This window comes from Cardiocondyla obscurior, linkage group LG14 (assembly GCF_019399895.1).
Source record: "Cardiocondyla obscurior isolate alpha-2009 linkage group LG14, Cobs3.1, whole genome shotgun sequence".
NCBI classification, from domain to species: Eukaryota; Metazoa; Arthropoda; class Insecta; order Hymenoptera; family Formicidae; genus Cardiocondyla; species Cardiocondyla obscurior.
In genome coordinates this window covers 5847626-5870686 of record NC_091877.1, presented here as the reverse complement: position 1 = coordinate 5870686, position 23061 = coordinate 5847626, and the positions used below count along the sequence as shown (strand labels likewise).

Genomic DNA, 23061 nt, shown 5'->3' with positions numbered 1-23061 from the left:
AAGAAAAGAAAAAGAAAAAGAGAATTAGAATGCATTGACTAAAGAGGAGTTCCGATTCGGTAGAAGAGTGACAGCTTCTTCCGTGGACCGAATGGATGTTAGTTCTGTTCCGGTTCCCCTTTTCCGCCAGTCGCGCACGGGGGCGGTATAAAGTGGGTGGACGATGTGAATGGGATATGTTGTGAGCGATTCGGTTGAGTATTGTTGATCGAACAATGGCGTCTGGCTTGTACCTTGGCTGAGGGTACCCTAGGAGGCAGCTGACATTCTCTGACTGCGATAGAAAAGCTGCGCCGCTACTCCGGCCAGTGATAAAATTTAATCGGTACGATATTGGAATAATTTTTTTAAAACTGTTAAAAATTGCGTATAATTTCACGCGCACGCACGGTGCAATTTTTATGTGATTAGGTATATGCGCGGGTAAATACCGGTAAATGCAACGAACGTATAGAGCTTTTGAATCGGATTTATTTTGTAAAATTGTTGCGTCTCTAAGTCCCCTTTCTTTTACCGTTTGCCAATTCGTCTTCGTTGTCTGGCACACAGCTGTGTCGCCGCAGCCTCTGCATCGCCGCAATAAAATGTGCATCGGAATCCATTGAAAGCACACCTCGGCGGAGTATCGGCGAACAATTTAGGCACCTGGGTCCTTCTCTCGTCGTGACTGCGCCCTCCTGCATAAAATTGACACCTGGTAAACATATGCCGAATTTTGCGTTTCATTTTAGAATCCACCCCGAGAGACACGCGATTTTCTGTAATTTTTAACTCGCCGCGTGTACGACGTGCCTTCCCCGACCAAGTCTTCTGCCTTTCGTGTCTTTTCATTCTCGTGCAATTATTTTTAAACTATAAATTTAAAAAAATTTATTTTATTAATCTAAAATCTCCCGACACACGCGCGATTGTTTTAACGTTTACGATTTAAAAAAAGATTAATTAGTTTTTTATTATTTTTTCTTCTCTTCCTCTCTTTCTGTTCTTTTTCTTCTTTTTCTTTTTTTTTTTTTTTTTAATCGGGGCGCGTTATAACATTCGGATCCCGCGCGGGTTAAATTTAAGTTTACTGCAGGTATTGTTTACGCCGTTTCGTTCCGCCGGGATTTAACTTCTCTCGCGCACGACGCGATCACTGAATACGTAAGGAGGATACGTTCCTTTCGTACGCAGACGAGACGGACGAGCACTCCTCGACGTGACTTAACCCGTGCCCTTTGTACGCCCAGCGATTATGAGGTAATGAACTTTGTTTAAACGATCGCTTGGTAAACTCCGCACGGACGTAGCGCGTAGCACGTGCCGACTTCTCCCGCTTCTTCGTGTTTTTTTTTTCTCTCCTCGGCATGCTTTCTCCTCGCGGCGCACACGGTCGAGTGGACCATGCTGTCTTCGACTTGGTGTCCAGTTTATTCTTGGACACGGCCTTCGTGGCGGAAAGGACTTAATAATTTTTTTTTTTTTTTTTTTTGGAAACAGAAGAGAAGTAAAGACATTACTCTTTCCGGACTCTAGTCGCGGAAACGATAACTTACCGGAGACTCGAGTGCCGTGTAAAGAGGGATGCGGAGCCGTTAATTTTCCCGACTCTTACTCCCCGTGTAAATTTCGAATTTTTATCGATCGATCTGAACGAAGAACAGGTGCAGGGGAAGATACTGAAAGTGCTCGGCGACGCGTACATGCTTCGAAAATGAAGTAATTATTCTTGGAAGCCGGCAGTTGCGCGAGTCAGCGATAGCGCGAGGGAATAAACGTAGTTTTTTTTCGAAATGAACGAAAGGGAAAATATCCTCGTGAAGGGAAATATACTTTTATGCCCGGCACGACTCACCGCAAAGTTCCTACGCGAATAAAAAGGACAAGGCGTCGTTTACCGATAGTTTAGAGTTTAAGTGACGCAATTCGTGAACCTCGCGTATAGATTCGCGTAGCACAGTTGTCTTTCTACCTGCATAAATAGTCATTATGAGACTCGTCCGCCTGTAAACAGAGCCTGCAACGCGATCGCTGCCCGTATCAGGTGGACGATAACCGGACAGCATAAACGTTCCCGTTTCGACGTTAATCGCGTTCCCACTCACCTGTCGGATTCGTCCGCAGGCTCGATTCCAATTAAAGCGTCGGACTTGAGCGTCTCTGAATCGCAAGCGGGCCCGAGCCAATTTTCGCGATACCACGCGCCGAAGTATTATTTACGATATCCTCCACACGTTATATCCAGAATCTCATCGTCCGAGAGTAATTATCTGAAATTAATCGCGCATAGCGGTGGTTTAAAAAACAAACGGAACTATTTGGAAGCTCGACGTAAGCCGGCACGTGCGCGAAGTAGGAGTAAGAAATAAGGAAGTATATATTATTCTTCTCGGAAGAGAACGTCCGCGTGCTCAGCGAACGAAAATGACCGGTCGCTTTGCGTGCGGAAAGTAAGAAGGAATTCTTGCACCTTGGTGCCTTTAATATGGGTGGCGTCGAATCGACCAGTTCGTGACGATCGAGCGTGCAATTAATTCGCGAGACTTTTTTTTTCTTTTTTTTTTTCACCGAGCGCAAGGAACTCGCAGCAGGGGAATTCTGTCAATGGGATCGAGGCCGGCGCAAGGTGCACCGTGGTTCTCCCTCTTGCTTTCTTTTCCCTTGTCGTCTTACGCGTGGTACTCGGTGAAACCTGGTGTACACGTGCACACCGGCACGACCGTCAAATACCATTGGCCGATAGGCACGCGCACGCATCTGCCACGCATCGTTTTCTTTCGGCCCTTTGTCGAGCCGCCGCGGATGGAGTACGGCGGCAGGAAGAAAGTTCCATGCAAAATAGCCGATCGGGATTAAAGAATGACGGAAATCCGATCCATTTCGAGCACAGGTTTATTTGTAATTGAGGAAGCGGTGGGCACGTTTTACGAAACGCGGCGCGGAAAAAAAAGTAGTCCGAGATTTCACTGCGCGAACAAAAAATAATTTATTTGCGCCCCAACAAATTTAGAGAACGCATCTGTGCGTGATATTAATTTATATTAATTTATAATCGTCGACTGGAATAGTAAATTCGTTCGAAATGTTAATAATTAGCGAGTTACTAGCGGAACTTGAGATGGGTTGTGAGGAATATGTGAGCGTTCGACGGTTGAGATAAGTTCCGTTTAGTTAAATCTCCCGAAGGTTTTAAATGGAAAGATACCGAAAGGGACAATGCTCGGAAACTTGGTCGGAGAAGCGGGTCTTATAGGCGTGATTCCAGATGAGATCTTTTTACCTGCTCTGACAATTTAAAGTCGGGAAATACGCCGCGTTCCGAAAAATATTAACGCTAGTCGCGCCAGGTACAAAGGCCGCCGTTTAAAAGGTTACGTTCCACGTTTTACGATACCTAAAATCGAGAGCCCACGTAACGTTAAAAATTCCGTATTGACAATTCCGTATAATTTTGCATACCCTCGCAATTTCAATTATTTAATCGCAGGCATTGACTCTCTGAGAGAAGCCTCAGCGTGTTTTATAACATAATGACACGTATTTTAGATAATGTGAATAGTTACGATAAATTTTTTTATGATATTCCGCACGATTTATTTTATTATTATTATTATAATTTCTTTTTTTTCTTTTTTTTAAGTCGTTGGAAAAGTCGGAGTTTTTTTTCTGTTCTTAAATGAAACATGTTTGTCGTATAATTTACGAACGACAGTGAATTATATAAAATCGCGGATTATAAAAGTTAGCAGCGTCAGTGTTTTCCCCGCATAAACATCCACTCCGGGCTCCGAGAGATTTTTTTACAAGCACCTGTTGTCCCGGCATTTTTTCAGGGTGGGAAGTCAGTCTCCATCTTTGAAGATCGAACATCTGCTTTGCGTAACTGCCGGAGCGCGACCGCGATAGTGAATGAACTATACTTTTCTGGCCCTTTGCTGTAAAAAAAAAGTAGTTATTTTCGAAATTCTAGCTTGCCTGCTTCGCGCTGCGGGATCTGTTCTGGTCGAATATCGAAATTGACGGTGAAAAATGTATTTTTGAATTCCAGTCGCGATATTGACTTAAAAAGGAAAAAGAGAAAGAAAAACATTACAGCGCACGAAAGTCCTACACATAAAACGCAAGTAGCAATGCTCTGTAATCGGAAAATAAAATGTATTTGCATCTTAACGTAGAATCCATACTTTTATATTCGAAGATACGTTTTATCAGTATTTCTCCGATCGATGGCAATTGAAATATCAAACTCTTTTCACAGTTCTCGACACAGGCCAGGTGCACTAGATCACTTCTCTCACTCAGTCATTCGCTCGCTCGCTCGGTCGACAACGAAGCTACATATGCCGTTCACTTCTGGCGTAACTATTGCGGGGCACGCACGTGCTTGCTTTTCCGTGCAGTTATTGGAATGTTATACTTTGTTAGCAGACGCTGTCAATGATCGCGTGCACGGCAACGCGATCTGCGCTCGGACTTCCTGGCGCAGAGGCGTATTGACTATGTTACTCCTTTCGTTGACGCTTCCTGGATGTCGCGTGGCTGGTGAATTGGTTCAAGCCTCGTCACCTGAACCACTCGCCATTCACGAAAAGTCGAGACAATACTTACTCTCCTTTTTTTTATTTTTTTTATTTATTTTTTTTTTTTTTGGAAAATGTTTGAAAATGTGCTTCCTTCTTTCATGCGTCCGCACTTTTTAATTAGTTCATCTCGATAATAGCTTCACTTACGGAAAACGAATTTCTGATAAGGTTAAACTTTCTTGTTCACAAATTACAAAATGCCGCGTTACGTCCGAAGATTGCTTTTGGCACGATCTATCTAGACTGCGGCGGGCAGCGATAAGCGGTCTATTTGAACAACGAGATAATGGTCCTCTTTGTCGCTACCAAAAAGCCGATTACGGCGTGATTGTCCCTTAACAGTCGTATCCCCCGCGCTTTTCTTCCGACTTGCTCGCTCCTACTTGAACAAACGCCGTTTTACGAATAGCCTGTTCAGCACGCGCTTCTCGCGTCGCCGATCACATGTCTTATCCGCGTGTTTATATAACATTATCTCGGACTTTATAACGCGCTCCTGAAGGCGCCGCCTTGGATGTTTAATCCCGGCGCGACATCGCGTCGCTTTAATCAGCCCCGCGGGAACTGTTTTTATTCCGAGTGCAACACATTTGCGGTGTATTCGAGTTTCAGTTTAAATTTATCAGACTGACCGATAAAAAGAGAGAAGGTAGGCAACCCGCATAAGTAAGAATATGATAAAAAAAAAAAAAAAAAGGGAAAAATAAGGGAGTACTTCTTCGGCCACCGAGCGTTGTTACGTAGTGTCGGGAGTTTCCTGACATCGCCAGGACAGGTGCACTTAGGTATTGTCCGCGGCAACGGGAGACCGGGGCGTTTCGTCGTCTCGTCCGGAGTGATACGGTGACAGCTGAAGAATCATTACGCGGCGGAGGATAACGCCCGTATGCAGCTGTCAGCATGCGTTTAATTGTACCGCAAATAAAGCCTTTACGATTGTTCCCCGCGCCAGTTCGCCAGGTTAGAGTATCATCGTTTAGCGATCCGTGAATATTCTCGCGGAGATTCGACACTGATTTAGAAACGTTAACTGGAAACGGAAAAATTGATACTGATATTACTGGAAAAAAAAACTCGAGCTTTTTAATAAATATTAAAATTAATTTTTACGGCGCAAGTTATGTTTTCTTGAAACACTTGATGGTGTCGAGCAATATACTTTCTTTAAGACATTCTCGTACATGTGCACGACACCGCCGTGCATCGGTATAAATTGAGTGATAATAGAATGATTGTGGTACAATGAGGTCAACTTGGTTCAGAGACTCGTGTCCTCGGCGTCGCGGCTCTAAAAGCGCGCAGTATGTCGATCATATTGTACTTTAATATCCGTAATATCGTCGCCTGCGCGTCACAAAAGCGAACGAATTATCGCCTTCCCCTCCCTCCTCCCCCGAAAACACATAAGTGTCTCGTGCATAATTTTTTTCTTCCCACGCGTTTGATCCTGACGTTCCTCGTAATCGCTCGCCTCTTCCGTTCTATCGACCACGACGTTAAATCGCAAAGTACGATCCTCCGTTTCGAAGCGATTCAGCGATAACGATAAGGACTGTAAGAAAATCACGCGAGTTTTAAATCTTGAATAAGCCGCCTCGTTGCTCCTCCGGAAACGTTGCTTTCATACGCAGCACGCAAATACCGAGTTGTGAATGGGACTGAGACGCCGAGGAAAAGCGTTGCATGCATACGTTCTTTTTTTTTTCTTTCTTCTTTTTTTTTTTTACGAGAGTTAGTACGTAATACTCCAAATTTATCGTACCCGAACGGACTGTTTTCAGACGCGGTTGCCCGTTCGACGCGAGAGTCAATTCCGCCCCGGGGGTCGCGAAGCGTATCTCCGCTTCCTCGCTCAAGACAAGCGGAGAGCCTCGGCTCCGCCTTGTTGCCCATTGTGTTCCATTATTTGACACTCTCGCGCCGGGCCCGGTCGAAGAAAGCTATTAAATCTCGACCGTCGTAATCTCGTTACGTCGCCAACGCGGCGTAATATCAGCGTTTCGTTCGCTCGCGGTTCTTTTTTTTTATTTTTTTTTTATTTGTATTCTTATTTGCCTTTTTATATCCCGGGATTTTAATTACCGATTACGCAACGGGCAACGAACCCACTGAATCGCGCACGTTTCACGTACGAAATTCGAGATTAAGGCGAGATCAGCTGCGCCGGGAGAAAACGGTGAACCGACGTCGGTGTCGGCGGCAACCGTTGCAGGATCCATCATCTATCTGTTTCCTTCGCTTCGGGGAGGCTGCGTATAGTAATCCGAGCCGGCGATACACCTCTAGAATGCCCCCCGTATCCTCTCCTCCGCCTTCTATATTTTCACTGAGGGGACGAGGAGCGGAATCGCGCACGCGCCGGTTTCTCCGACTTCCTGCCATCCTGCCTCGCTTCCGCTATTTCACATTATGCTATATGCATACGGGTTGGCACGCCGTTGACATCCTCGACACCGGGAATCCCTATTAAGGAGATGCATCTGCGCGATCCGAATGATTCCGCCGCTTACTTGCGGCGGCAGGAGGGAGGGAAACCGCGAGACGACACGGCGGACAGATGCTGGACCGAGCAACCCCTTTTTCGATACCGCGAAACGAGAAAGAAACTCCACAACGTCATGGCGCCCCGCTTCGCTCGTCACTCCTTGAATGAAAGCGCAATCGGTTCCGCGATTTGCCGCGTGCGGGAAAAAAAAAAAGTTCCGAGTGATCGGACGCCTAAGCCGGAATACAATTGCGCGAGCCGCGCGGAGAATTTAGTACCCTTTGTGTGCTAATTTATTGCTCTGGCCGTTTTGCGATAAATTATCCTCACACTTATATTGTACCGTTAAAAAGAAGCGCTGGAACGCCCGCTTAAGACAAATGATAATGAACAAAGATATTAAATAATAATAATCTCGAGCGGAACTCGAAGAGGAATTAAACCGGACCGAGTATTTCAGTTTTGATCGGCGCGGTATAAAAGTGAATTTAATCAACGTTGCATTGCGATGCATTGGACTTTGCGTTCGTGAGTTCGTTTTTCCGCGTTAAATTTAGACAACGAGGGAGAAAGGCACCGGATAAATTGTTTATCGCGTGCTTCTCCGAACGTTCTCCAAAACGTATATCGCCGCTCTCGGATTTTAAGTTCCGTGAACGCGCCGAGTGAGCTACCGAGGCGTGTCTCCGTTTCCTTGAGGCTACGGCCGGATTTGCGAGGCTTCACCTCCGCAAGATCGCCGAGGGCACGTGAGCCTACGTTGATTCCTTAGTGTTGAAAATCTCCGGCGCAAACAAATAAAATAAAATAAAATAAATAATAAAAAAAAAATTTTTTAATTAAAAAAATGGCACATGGCACGAGACAGCGTTTCGCCTCGCCTCGACGGGTACCAGATCAAACGTTTGGAGATTCTTTCTCATTCTTTTCTTCTTCTTTTTATTTTTTTTCTTTTCGATTGTTTAATTTTCTCAAGTCATCGACACGTTTCGCAAGACTCGAGGCTTTACTCGCGACGAAATCACCTTCCAGGTCGTGGAGAGGCAGCGAATTTTCCCCTTGCGTCGTTTTCGGCGAGAGAAGAGACTTCTCTTCGCACCCACGTTCTGAAATTCACGCGTCTATGCATTTGCGGTCAACGGGGGCCTATTGTCGTCATCGTGTAGCGACGCGGCGAAGGAAAGACGTGCACGCGTGCATATAAATAGCTGCACATGGGCCGCGCGCGAGCGCAGGTAACAACGTGCGTTTTCACGTGCCCGCGTGCAACGGGGGACATAATGAGAGGACGAGCGGGGAATTAATTGACGTTGCGATGCAAAGAGCATACTTTCGGACGCGTCTGGCCCCGGCCTCCCGTAATTATTCCCTCTTACGGAACCGCAGCGTCGTAATTAAATCGTTAAATCGCCCACGGGAATGAAAGGCTCGAGTTACATGTCGCGCTCGTTATAACAGAACTGTTTATCGCGCGGGGCGGAAACGCGGGCTGTCTGCGGCGTCTCGATGTGTAATTACGAAGCTTCTTACAACGCAAAATTATCGATCGCAAGCGGGAGACGCTTCCGAGAAGCTCCCCGGCGTCCACCCATTGTTACGTTATTGAATCTCAATGAATAAAGGCCCGGCGCCCGTTAACTCCCGCGCGTGACCGTTCGCACGAGCGAAACCGTCGCGATCTGAGGAAGAGGACGCGCGAAAGGAAGCACACGGTGCCGTGGGCATATTTCCCATCCGAGAGAAAATGCCCGGGACACGCGCACGCGAGGGAAGAACATCCGCGCGAGGCTCGCCGCGGCGTGACGAGCCCTTCCTCTTCGTCTTTGAGGCCGCCGATTTTCATTTAATTTTTCTTCGCCGCGTTCGCGCCTCGCTGTAAAAAAAAAAAAAAAAAAAAAAAACAATGTCCGGCGTCGGTTGACTGTATCCCCGTTAATCGTCGGGACAATGGCCGAGGTTGACGTCGCGACGCCTCTGTCGAGGGTCATTGTTTCGCGCGCGATTCCATTTCTTTTCTCTTTTCCGGCGTAATTCTTTTGTCGGCGTAAAATCGATAGGGCAGGCAGTGCAGCGGGGGAAATAAGGTAACGAATTTTTATTCGCTCCGATGCTTTGACTTCGCAAGGGTGCATGAAAGTAGCATGCACCTTGCGCCGCGAACCTGTCGGCGAAATTTGAGTTATCGACGATGGGGTACGCGAAGAATACGAGTCATTTAGCGTCATAACTGGCACACAAAGCCGAACGGGGGACTGGGAGGGGTGTCAAGGGGTTGCATGTCCGATGACGTTACCATTCAGCAACAAGTATTTTATTATTCTTTCGTTCCCTTACCTCGAGCGCTAAACGATATATTTACGAGTATTTATATTAATTATTACGCTATTTACGTCGTGAAATTTTATCGGGAAGCGAAAACGTTCGATAAGGAGCATCGAATTCTCGCGAGTATCCGCTACATCGGTGAGATTTCGATTTCATCTTGTCAACTCGATACAGATCTAATTCCCTCTTCCTTTTCCGTGCCGTAACGACGTTTCTTTCGCACGTAAGTTGATTCGGTGTCTCCTTCGCGCAAATTGAATTTCAGTCGGCCGAGAAAAAGGACGGTTTATCTCTCCCGGAGGACCGCGCTCTTCTCTCTCGGCGTGTTTTCCACCGGTGCAGCGTGACCGCCATTTGCGCCATCGTAATTTAAAAAAACCCTCTCACGGCGCTAATAAATCATTTCTTGGGTCTGAAAGTGCCCGCATAGAAACTCAAAGAAACCACCGGACTCGAGGGATTGAACGAATTTTGTCTTTAGCTTAAAGTATATGGGTACCTGTATAGTTTCCCCCCGCGACAGTTCTTTCGCGCCACGAATATCATTTTTCTTTTCTTTTTATTTGTTATTACGTAATTCGTAGTTCGCTCGGCGAGATCTCGGTCCGCGCCGTCATGGGATGAGAGACGCGTCTCGAGTCCCATGGAAACACGATCCGCCCGACACGCCTCGAGTCCAAGTCGGCAGCCGAAACGCGCTTGTGGATTTATTGCCGTTCAATTCGAGACAATTCGCCGGGCGGAGGAAGCGAGGAGGAGCTTTTATCTCGATGGTTTCGCTGCTATTGCGCTGAAAGGTCTTCCCGATTAAACTGTTGCACGCTCGGTGGTTTCAATCATTCTATATTCATCGCCAACGAAAGTCTCGCCCAGTATGGAATTGTGCTCCTAGATTTTCGTGGGAAAAAAAAAAAAAAGAAAAAGAAGGACTCGTGCGAACCAACGTTAACGATCCGCAGTTCGGAGGTCGAAAAATTAATGGAGAGGAGTAGCGCGAGTTCTCTTTTCCAGTCGGCGAGATCGTCTCGTATGCCCTAACTCTGGGCACCGACGTTATCCCCGCGTTGGGGTGGCCGGGTGCGTCGAAACCAGGTAAGGGGCAGCTGTCCACCAGGTGCTAATGCAATCCCTCCATGCCCCGAGCATCTTCTGGTGGGGATCCGCCCGATGCCATTGGGCGCCGGCTCGCGCGCGTTGCAGCAATACTCCGGCACTCCACGACAGAAAAGTCAGTCGTCCCAGGGCGCTCGGACGGGGCACGCAGGCGATCCGCGATCTACGTGCTAGGTCGCCCCACTCGTCGCCGTGACACGCGGTCCTCCTCGCAGCCGTCTTCTCTTCCCTTCTCTTTCTCTCAGCCTTGAGTTTAGGGTTTGCACAGTGCTCGCGGCGCTTGCACGTCGCCGAATGAACGGGTCTCGGTTCTGGCCGGGAAAGGATTACGAGGTCGCAGTTCAATTCGCAGCTCTATGGTCGTTTGCCTCGTCCGCTCTTTTTCGCGCTGAGGTAATTCATTTAGGATAGTTTCGCGACTTCGACCGGCATAGTGGTGTGACGAGGAAGCGGAGAAAATAGTCTCGTCGGCCTCTTCGCGATCAAGTGTCCGAAAGTGCGATCGTCAGTGAGCCATCGGAGCTAGGTCCCATCGTGCCTCGGCTTGACTTATCATTCAACCCCGTCAGTCTCCAAATCTGTACACCTGTACCTCGCGACCCTTCGCGCGGGAGCAACACGGCCACATTTATGGGGGTGTCCGGAGAGTGCGCGGTCAAGGGCAGCAAAAGCAGCCACCCCTGTCACTGCTGCGTTCACGTCGGCAGTTCGGGCGCCAGCGTGCAGCAACAGCCGCAGAATCAGCAATCACCTTGCGAACCGTATCACCACCACCATCACCAGCATCATCATCATCATCACCATCATCACCACCACGGCAAGCACGCACCGCCGAGCGCGTCGCCGCAGCACAACAACAGCGGCGACAACAACATCCTGGCACCGTTGCGCAGCAAGATGAAAGTGCTGAAGAAGCTCAAGCGCAAGATGGGTCTAGGTGAGCCATTTCCTCCGACCACCTTCCCATTGTCTCTAACACTTTCCGGTCACTGCTCGGCCGATCATGCGACTAATCGATTGATCACGAACGCGTTCCGCGAGACTTGACTGATTTGGCCGGTCAACGACACTTAGGTAGGCTTCCTCTGCGAATCAAGACGACGAGGAAGGTTGATTTAATCCGTAGATAAGTATAGTTAGATTTGTCGAAATTTCCGTCTAAATTCCCCTTCGATCTATAGACTAATTTTGAAATTTTATTGCGAAAAAGATTGATTCTCTCGTTTCCTCCTCCCACATCTACACATACAGTTTCATTGATGTTTCATTGTACGGACTATTATATATCATGAATCACATTCTATTGTCCGAGCTCTTGCCAAAGCGATCTGCATTCAAATCGTCGTTGCAAAATTGAATTCATAGAACGCCTCGATGAATATTGCTGATGGGAGCCGAGCGGCGAACTCCGGCCATCGTGCAACGAAATTCTAAACTCTAAAACGACGATGGAGCGAGCGAAACTATTTTGGCTTTTATTCCCTGCGGTCGGCGGTCATCGCACCGCGGATCCAATAATTGTTGACGCATCTGCTGCCTCCAACTTCTCGCTGTATTTCGAGAGTAGTTTGATTATAATTTTTTCGACATTATTAAAAAAAAAAAAAAAAAAAGAAAAAGAAAATACCACAGAGAGTGTCGGTTTAAATTTTTCAGGAACAAATTAATACACATTTTTTTTTCTCGAGAAAAACTTTTATTCGTGTAAAAAAAGTAAAATAATTTTCAGTACAAAATTTGTTGCGCGTGTTCTATTTGTATTAAGGGCGGATCGTTCTGCAACGCAACGATAAAATTGGCGTACAACGCGATAGGAATTGATCGAAAAAAAAAAATGGTGCCCGCGAGGAGCATTGTTTTCCACGACGATCTCGATTTCGAAGCGCACGTTTCCGTTGCGCGTAGTTCAGCGAAAGCTCATTTCGCGGCGAGCTTGTGGCCCGAGCTGTGTGTTTCGTTGACCGACTTTTCCTTGAATGGACGATCCGCTGAATTCCACGGGGAAGCCGCGGCACGAGGGGGCTTCTAGTTGCACCGCATCGCCTTCAACGTTTCGTGTTCTCATCAGATATTCTTCCTTCGCGATCCAGTCGTTCGCAAATGTTGCATTGTGAACGACAGTTTCTCACAAAGCAACTGAAAGCTACTCCTCAAACCTTTTCGCGATTTTTGTTTCTTCGTACTGTATTTTTTTTTTATTTTTTTTTCTTCTCTCTTTCCGTTTGTTGTCTTTATAGAATTTCGACGATCGCGAAGAAAATCGATTGCTATTTTTGCTTCCGACAATACTAGTTTGTTTAATTAATGCTTAATTAACGTTTAATTAGTAACATCAATATTCATGATAGCGCTCGAAGGAGGTTTTTATAATACTTCTCGTCCGCGAGATGTGAAGTCAAGGAAATGTTCTTGTTTATCTACCGCCTCATTGATCTATACATTCCGCTGTAATCTGATGGCCGAGATCTTTAGGTGCTTTTTTCCGACAAGGTTTATAATACGCTGCTCTTTACTTTAGACAAGGCGTCAGTTGTATTGTCGATTAAAATCAAGGTTAAAGGGCACGGGTGGGATTTACGAGCCGGGTGCAACGGAGTGGGTTAAGGAAAACGAGTGGCTTTTCTTACGTGATAAATTTTACGTCAACGACTTTCCTCCGCCGGGAGGTTCCGAGGGACCAACGCAACGCGAGCTCTTTGTGGGAGAGCTTAAAACCGTCGAAAATAGTGAAAAGATCGGATACGCACGTTCCTATGAAATAGAATTGTTTTAATAATTTTGTCTTTTTTTTTTTTTTTTTTTTTTTTTTTGCACGTGACACGCTCGATTTAATTAATAAATGTGCTCGAGTATTTCCAGCATTGTTTGTTACGTGTCTCGTCGTGCATTTCACGATTAGAACGTTACTTTTAAGAAGGAGGAGAACGAGGTGGAAAAAAAAAAAAGTAACGGAAGAAACAGGAGCCGGGAGGCACTTTATTTCTCCCCACAATCATTTTTGCGGAATGAGCGAAATGAAGAAAGTGAGCTGTCACATTACTTCTGGGATACCGCTCTTCCTTCTTTGCCTCTTCTTTTTCTTTCTTTGCTTTTTTTTCTTTTTTTTTTGCCGTCCAGTGAATCACTCGTTTCTCGGTTGCAGAGATTCCCAGCCTCTTTACTTTCTCATCTTCGTCGCGACTCCTTTATCTCCCGCTCTGTTAACAGTCGCAGCTGAGATATCTCTCTCTCTTTCTTTCTCCGGCTTTAGCAACCAGTTTGTCGTACTATTTTATCTCGCGCTCTTCTCTTTTGCCTGTAATCGGGATATATCGTGTCCGACAAGACGAAGAGAAAACAAAACGGTACATCAAAGGAATTGTTTTTGCTCGCCGGTCATGACCAGGTTGAAGCTGTTTTACCTTCTTATCTCCTCGAGGAAAAGGGCCCTTTCTCCCCCTTCTATAACCGATCTGAGTCACCGGGAGCGGATCGGTGACGCATTAAGCTGCTGACCGTGACGAAACGTTATTGCAATGCGAATTGCGTAACGCCGCGCTCGCGCGTGCATGCAAACAATGTACCACCTGCATCGGGTATCAATCAAGGTCCCAAAGGTTTCCCTTCGGCAATTACCACCATCTAGTCGCGGATCTCGCCGTCAATCGCTTTGGAAATAACATTTCTTGCGGTCTCCGCCGTGTCTCCCCCGATTCCTCTTCCCTTGCGCGGCTCGTTTATCGGAGATCCTACTGAGAAGCGATCACTGACCGTCCTCACAGCCTCGCGCGCCCACCCATTCACCACCCACTTTCCGCTTCACCGTGTGACGTCAGAGAGTGAATCGCGAGCCCATCTTTGTTCCCACAAGCGTCTCGCGAACCGGTTTTGCGGTTCGCGTCGCTGTGATGTTGTTTCCCGTCAGCTGGGATCGTTTAATCAGAGAATTATCCCGGTTATTTTAAGGATTCGCGGGCCCCCGCTCGTGGAAGTCGTTTCTTTCCTAGAACCGTTTTTCATCCTTCCTGATAGACGCCACGTGAACTGTGATAACGCCGACATGCGTGCGATAAGCGTATCGATGTTTATATCTGCAGAGCACTTTATCTTGTTCTTATCTCGACAGGATATTTATGCAAATATAATATACAAACGTACATGCGAAGTAAAATAAATTTTGCGAAACCGGAAAGGAGTTGAAATGGAAAATTGTTTTTCTGGAAACGTCAGGCGAAGTTGCAAGTGTCAAGCAAAAGAGTAAAAAAAATAAAAAAAAAATAAAAAAAATCTGTCAAATAAATTTTCGTTAATTAAATTAATTTTAATGCATTTAAAAGAAATGAGAGTCATTATTTTTCTCACCGGACGACGTTTCGGCGGCGACACCTTCGCTCGCGCTCCCTGACCGATCCGGAAAGATAATTTCGACGGGGTATCGTCCGCAACATCCGGCTGGCGCGTCGTGAGCGGAAGCGAGTGAATTCGAGAACGGAAATCAACGCTGATAGCACAATGGAGCCGAGAGCTTCATTTTCCCGATTAAGGGTTCCTCCGGCTTTTTGTTCGATACGTAACGCGCGCCGGCTCGTGTCAATTAAGACATCACGTTTCATTGTTTTACGATCCTCGATACCGAGGAGCGAATTCGGGCGCGTCGGCGGAACGAGATCCCGTCGTTTTCTGCGCGAGGTCCGCTCCGCGAAGAAGATCGTAATCTCGCGACACGGACATGGAAAGTGGACCTTCGCGGAAGCAAGGTGCGTGAACACCCCACGCGGGGAACGCAGCGCGTGCACCGGAAACGGCCTCGTATAAGCTAGGCCCGTGCGCCTATAGCTCGGCCGCGTGGAAATTCGTAAGGCCACCCTGCCGTGACGCGATTCGTTCTGAGCCCGCATTCGTCTCGCCTTACGTGGCCTGGCGTGACGCAATTGCCAAGTATTTTTTCGAATATTTACGCAATTCCGCGAGCTCTCGCGCACCGCCGACGGATTGGCCTGTCCGCGTTATCGCGCCGGCCCGTCTCTCCGCGCTCGAATTAATCGCACGAGGGCTCAGACTTATGTATATGTTTCGTCTGTTGCGCACGTGAGACCGGGGTCCCTTTTAGCCACGGCGGAGCCGGCTCTGTTTACAAATGGAAGCACCGTCGAGAACTCCTACCCGATTTCCCTGCCGCGAGCCGGGTCGGAAAGAAACGGAGTGACTGCCAAACGTCTGTCGTCGGTCCAAGTGTTTCCAGAAGACGCGCTCCAGGGAGGCACGAGGGAGAAAAGTTATCGCGAGTGACTCGGAGAAGGCTCATTTGCCAAGCACGAGGCTGCCGTTGCGAGCCAACGTAATGGGCTCTCGAGTGATAAGCGAGATAAATTTCAATAAATAAAAAATGTAAAAAAGCGGAAGAAAAAAAAAAATATCCGACTAGCAGAAAGTCGGAATTTGAGTTCAGTCGAATCGCGAGATAACGAGTTAATTACACGTTAATATACCGTCCCGCTTCAGGTTTTCACGGTCCCTTTTCTTTTTATTAATTAACTTGTAGAACGAATTTTTCCGCGAGGCAGACTTAAAGCGGAATCAAAACGTTCCGCTGAAATCGCGTAATGCTCGAGGTTTATTCGACGCAAATTATCAGAGGTAGAGCAGCGCGGCGATGAGGGCGAATTGTCGGCACGATCTCCGCGCATATTCTATGCATAAATCTCCTAACTACGCAGCGAGACGTCCTAACGACGTGTTCTCCTTCGCGTGATCCTGAATATGCCGGGGGCTAATACGGCTCCCTTCGCCCGAGATTTATCGGGGCTGCCTTTTTTTTATTTTTTTTTTAAAGCTTTCCTTCCCGCCGCCGAGATGCTCTACTGCGCCCAAGTGCATTCGCCGCGCTTTTAATGGTGCTTTAACGGCGAGACAACGCGCGGCCATTTCTCAATTTGTCTGACGGCGCAGCTTCTGGGGCTTCTTTTGCATCTCTTCCGAGATACGCGATCGGCACGTACTCGATACTTCTCTAATCGCCACATAAACGAACCCCGCGGCCTGGAATTGTCTTGGAAGCGACACCGGCTGCTCTCGGAGGGTAGCTAAAAATAGACTCGTAACGAGTTCCAGAGGGAAACTTTGACTTCGGAAGATAAGGGCAAAAGGCGCAGAAATAAATGTCGCTCTGCGAAACGTTTGCGGTTAATTTTAAGCACTCCGGCTATCAGTTTATTTTTAGTTTGCTAATATTTTTAACGTGATAATTTAACTTTTTTTTTTTAATATTTTCTATTTTCGTTTTAAATCGAAATTACGAGCTTGATCATACTTTTCTCGACCCTCTGTTCGAGACTGACTTTTTTAAAAGACAAGAGAAAGAGAGACAGAGAGAGAAGCCCCTAGAGCTCTTCGCTCGCAATACACATATTACTCCTGGGAGTCGAGAGCCGCCTCTAGACTTTAATGGAACAAATGTTGCGAGACCACATCGTCGCCCTTCGTACCCTCGAGCTACCTCGAGGACTTCAATGCAATTTCAATGACGATAATACCGCAGAATGCACGAGATGCTTTTTAATTCGAATCTACTTTATTACAACGCTCCGGCTCACGATAAATCGATAAAAATAAAATAAGAACTTTCCTCGGCAATTATTATTGAAATTTTTTTTTTTCTTTTTTTTTTTATCTTGCAAATCGTCAAACCCCTCGACGTGAAACTTCTCGTATTACGATCTAGATTCTAGATGAAAGCGAGGTGTTCTTGAAGAACGGATAATCGCGCATCGATCGTGGGATCATTATCATATGAATGGTCATTCAGAAACGCGCGTGACAACGAGGCAGAAGTACCGCTCGCTATGAAACTTTTGCGTTTTTTCCACTTGTCCGTAATCACCGGAACTCGCAATTTTCCGCTGATTACGATAAAGGCAGCCTTACCGCCCACGAGCAAAGTGCACCGGGAATTGTTGAGTAAAAATAAAAATGATAAAAAGAAAGGAAAAAAAAACAGAGAAAGAAAAAGGGCCGCGGTGAAAAATCCGCCGGCCTACGCGCCATTCGCGCGGTATGGCGCCTCGACGAGCCCAATGTATGAACAAATGAGATGATTTAATTGCCGAGTGTCAGAGTTCATCCCGGCGACGTGACCGTCGTCGGGGAACCAGCCGCCTCTCGTTCTCCACGCCACCCAGCATCCGCCCACGACGCTCCGTACGAAATCGACCTAATCGCAGGAAGTTCGCGGTTGACCCTCCCCGCGATTGAATTCAATTAGTCGCGAGACGAGGGAATTTCTCGTCAAGTTTTAATCGCCGTCGAAGCGCGCGCTCTCGAGTAAGCGGGGAACCAGTCTCGTCGATTCTTTAACTGTAATCCAGCCAACGGATAACGAACGACGATTTATTCGTCCGCGAATCGGCTTCCTCGAAAGGGCCACCTACGTGCCGCGATCCCGCGAAAACGGCGGCTTTACGCGATAAACGGAACCGCCGACATGTAAACTGGCGGCTCGCCGACGATGGAAACGGCCGACGTTTATCGGCCGTAAAGCCCCGGCCAACTTTTACTCGCTTTTTCCGCCGTGATTTACAGGGTAATCTGCGAAAATTTCGCCGTCGAAAATCTCGCGATGACGTTCGTTAACGCGCGCAAATCGACCCGATAAACTTTGACGCGTCGCCGTTCCGCCGTCAAGCTCGTCTTTTCGGAAACACCTGCGCGATCGCTGCAAGCTGCGAAAGGCGATCGGAAGTAGCCGACGGTTTCGCGGCCTGGTAAAATTGAAATTACGGTTTCACGCGTCTGCGAAAGTAATCGGGAGCTGCGGAGCAGGGGATCACCGTGCAGCGCATCGCTAATTCACATCTAATTTAACGCGAGCGAAATTCCCGGAGGCGACGACGTTGATCGGCGCTCTAACGAGCTTCTCCCACGCGCCGTTCCTTCTGCTCGCCCTCCGGGCATTGTCTCAATTCCGCGGAGAAACCCGTCGATTTTCTCCTCGTATGTATGAAATTATTAGCTTGGATTTCACCGGTAATACCCCGTCGATATCCCGCGCCGGTAATAATCGGCCGGCGGAACGGGGCTCGTAATAATATTTCGCGTCGACTGGTACCTCTCGCTCTCTTCTAATCGTGATTTAGAGCGCGGAAAAGTCGTTTCTCGGACTAGAAGGAGAGCGGGGAACGGTGCGAGGGTGTTTTCCGCTTCATTCACTACTGGTCGAGAGTCGCGATGGATCCGTCGACCCGTCGTATAAATTGAGAAAGTCCGCCAGACTCACCAGCCACCAGATGAGCTGAAGGCTGTTGCTTGCTTTTAACTCCTTCGGTCAGTCACGCCTTTTCTCGCGCAATTTTGAAATTGGCGTAACACTCGTCGTTGCCGCGAGATCCGCAAGACGTTAAGGAATTCGCACGTGGATTCCCACGGGCCTTCGTTGAATATCGTGTAGGTACTTTTTTTATTTCTTTTTTTTTTCCTTCTTTTTTTTTTTTGAAAGACAGTCTCGAGCCGTGCAGGAAGGAAGCAGGAAAGGCGCGAGGGGAAGTCGACAACGATCCGGTGGCTTCCCTCCGGGATATTAGGGGCAGATGGACCGTGAAACTTATCGCCGTAAGAGCGTTACGCGATTAAGGGCTCGGTTTTCTATCGGGGTCTATTCTCACCGCGGTGTAACGCAACGCACGATTCTTTATTTTCTCGCGGCGCCGAAAAGAGCGAGTCGTATATTTAGGGGCTCTCTCGGGCTCGCTTCGAAATCACTCGGTGCTTTTACTCTCGGAGTGGCGTACCTATATAGCACGCGCGCCGAGCTTTGCATATCGCTATCAGCCGCCTGACAACGGCCAGTCCGGCCCGTGTCGGGGGTCGGGATCGATAGAGCTTCTATTGCGATATCACGCGCAAACCCCATGGGCGAGTATGGTGGTGACAGTGGCCGGCGCGGTGGGGGTACTCTGCGTCGCGGAACCACCCCCGCATCCCTATGAAAACCCTGTACGAAAGAAGAAAAAAAAAAAAGAAAAAAAAAATTAATGGAAGAGACGGGCGGCCCGTTAGCCCCAGCTGATTCGCGCAGCCGGACTCGAGCCGCGGCTTCATATTTCTTCGCGTCCGAAATCGCGCTGAACTTTCTCGCCGCGAGTCGAACCCCGCCTTTCATCCCGCCGCTCTCTCGGTCGCTCCGTGATTATCGATTCACCCCAATGAACGTAATTTACACCTTTAAACAATAAACGACACCTCGGACGCGCAAATACATATTATTTCGTAACATTTGACACGCCGTTTCGAATCGCCCCTCGATCGAACGGCAGCCCCGATCAAGTATGCTAATGTTCCGTGAAGATCGCCGAGCCATGAAGCGCGGAATCTTTCATTCATCCGGCTACTTCTCACGGCGCAAGCTCGCTCCTGGACTGTTTTCTTATGAAAGTATATAGGTCGCAGTTTCCCCCGGCGCGTTCTTAATGTGCGACGTGCACAAGACCGGGGTACAGCTTCTCAGGATCATCGATCGGTTTTCAGGGCCTCGGAGGGTGCCGGAATGCCCAAAAAGCTTAAGGGTCCTTTTGTGCCTCTCCCTTCTCGTCGATCTTCTTTTAGATTTCGCCCTTTGGTCGAAAACGAAGAGAGGGAGAGAGCTACGCCAATGCTGGCTGGCTGGCTGGCTTTCGTCGGGCCAGGTGGTGCGCAACCGTTGCTACGGCATGCATCGCCATCCCCAAAAGCCGTGTGTTCCGCTCCCGCGAGCAGCTGCAGCTGCGACACACACAAGCGACGTCCGCGCGCGCGCGCCGCGCGTCGCCCTTTGACCATTACGAGGGTTGAACTCGCGTATTTTAACACTCGATGTGAATTTAAAATCATTGCAAGCGAACGCCCGCGCTCTGCGTCGATCTTAACAGCCTCCGAAAAGAAAGCTCATTTTTTATTTTATCTTGCGCTATATCATCTTGACAATTAATTACTTAGAGTGCAAACAAGAAATACGAGAGAGAAAAAAAAAAAAAAAAAAAAAAAAAAGAGAGAGAGAAGGCAAAGGCAAGTTTTTATTTCTGTCTTAAAGATAATATTATTGATTGTCGTGGGAGTTTGTTGAACTCATTATTTAAAAAATACGCCAGGTAGGTCGTCGACGTGTTGTCATCGGTTAGGTCGCGTTTTTGTGTGTTAGCACTAAAATTTAACCGCTTCAGAGCATAAAGCTATGTTATCATTATACGCCGCGCCTTTCGCTAATATCGGCAGATAAGGCCGCGCCTTATCGTTCGCGAGGCAAGATCCTCGAGATATATCCTCCTTTCCGTTCGAATGCTCGACCGCCACGCACAGCTTGCTCGACGTGGACGTGTATGTGCTACGGGTGCCCGTGTATTGACGTGCCACACAGACACGCGTAATGACAGCGGGGAGTTGGTCGGGGCAGCAACCAACGTAGCAGATGGGGAGTTTGCCTCTGCAGGCCAGTCGTTGTAGCGGCGTGGCTCGGGCTGCCCGCCTTTTCCCGGCAACTCTCCCGGCTTGTAAATCCACTCTTGTGTTTTCCATTCACTGTACCTCCGGTACCTTCGTTCCGTTCGCCGTTTTCCTTCCGATCCGGAAAATCGGGAGGGTGAGATCCGGAAGACAATGTGAGAAGAACACGCGCGTGTGTGCCATCTTTCCATCCCTCTTCCTTCAACCTTCCCCCCCATTCAACTGCCCCCTCCCCCTTCTTGTCCACGGGCTTCCTTTGTCGGACTTGGAGCTGGCGTTGATGAGGATCCTACGCTGAGAATCAATCAATTATCTAACTGTTCTCAATCCGAGAGTGAGTACTCGCCGATTAGTCTTTGTTTCGAACTGGCGTCGGGTCAGTTCTAACGTTTTCTTCGCGATTCTATTACTGAAATCGCGAACAAAAAATTGATTAGAACTTGTACGCGGTTTATTCCTTTTTTATTATTTAATTTTTTTATTATATTATTACATATTTAATGCAATTCAGTTTCTTTAACTTTAAAATTTTTTTGATCGTCAATAATTAACTTCAGATTTCTTTCTCCTTTCTTCTGGTTGGTATTCAAGAACTTTTCCGCTTGAAATAAATTTATTTTTCCGTGCAAAATTTTACGAGCGGAAAAAAAATTCGTGATTGTCCTTGAAAATTGCCATTATTTCGCCTCCTAAGATCCATGATGTCTTTGTCCTGCTCTAAAATCGAGATGTCTTTGTCTTGTCAACGACCGAGGCGACCATTGACAGTCAATAGAGCCGCCAGAGTAGCACGATTGCGCCTCTCGGCGCACGTTCTCGGTGAGTACAAAAACGCATTCGTTTCCCTTCACGGCTATTTTCCCAAAATCGCGATCTACCCTCCGAACTCCCCTGCTAAGAATCAGCTGCTTCCGCGCCGCTGGAGCACTTCATACGAAACCGAGAAACCTCCCATTGTTACTCGCAACAAATACTCGGCCACTGGTCAAATTATTTAGACACTTAAGACATAAATATGCTACCTCGACGTGCTTTAAAAAAGTTAAACACAACGCGTAAATAAATTTACATTTAATAAAAGAATTAAAGAGACCAAAAAAAAAAAAAAAAAAAAAAAAAAAAAAAAAAATTAAACAAATTATCTACATTGGCAAAACTGTAAATGATTATCTTCATAATTATCAAGGCAGACTCAAGTATGCCGACCGCACGCCGAGAGTGAATCATTTCCACTGACCGGTCTCCGGCAACTCTTCGAAAGGCTTGCGTCAACGGTTATGTGACTGTTTCCTCGGCCTATTCACTCGACCGCTTCTCCGGCCGGTTTGTGCTCGAAATTAGCGTGCAGAGCACGATTCTGGTTAACAACGAACGCGACACACGCGCTTCTTTGTCGCGCGGGGAAGCGGAATTTCATTAGCGCGTTCCCGCGCCTTCGTGAGTCATGGATGCTGCGCGAACCGTTCGCGGACCCGATGATATAATACGGCGGTCGTGTATTAGCGCGAGAGACGTAATTTTCAGCCTCTATGGATCGCGACGGTATCCGGCGACAACCGGTGCCTTCCAAGCGACTTCACCGCGCGATTATTTCGCAAGCACGCCCAAAACCGTTAAGCGCAATTACAATCGTGATGCCATATACTCCCGCGGACTTTCTATCTAATTAAAAGCGAGTCAACGGCCGTTGCTTCAACGCAACCCTAGAATTATCCAGCGCACTTGTTTCTCTACTTTCGTTGCTCATCGAGCGTTCGTCCCGATGTTTTTCCCGATCGCTGGTCGACCTCGCCTCGCTCATAAATCGCCGGCTTACCGTACCTACCGTACTATTTCGCGGTGCATCTAAATTGGATCTTGTTGATTCCCGCATTAAGCCCGCACGGGACGCCTCGGATCGTATCGCTGTGGAAGGCTTCTGTTTCGTTTAAGACTGTTGCGCGGATTAATATTTAAATATTGTTTAAAATTGTATTCTCTCGTCTCGTTTAAATCGACAAAAATTCCAGAAGTTGCGTCACCGCGAAATCGGAGGTTGCAGCGACTCCCCCGTGATCGCTCATGTAAAACAGCTCGAGCGTGGCTGAGACCGTTAATCCTCGATGTCTACCGAGGGGGTGGGGGAAG

General features: G+C 47.6%; 1 protein-coding gene across 3 annotated transcripts in view; it reads left to right on the top strand.

Annotated features, from left to right (window-relative positions):
* Neur (E3 ubiquitin-protein ligase neur) overlaps window positions 1-23061 on the top strand; it is a 42500-nt gene that overhangs the window by 7792 nt on the left and 11647 nt on the right. Inside the window, exon 1 of one of the 3 annotated variants that reach the window (XM_070665997.1) lies at window positions 10290-11422. The exons of 1 other annotated variant lie outside the window; for it this stretch is intronic. In XM_070665997.1, coding sequence (XP_070522098.1) covers window positions 11116-11422 — 307 coding nt within the window. In that variant the 5' untranslated portion in view covers window positions 10290-11115. Of the gene's footprint in view, window positions 1-10289; window positions 11423-20411; window positions 21754-23061 lie in introns of those variants that run through there. One more of the 3 variants, XM_070665998.1, reaches the window with a different exon arrangement.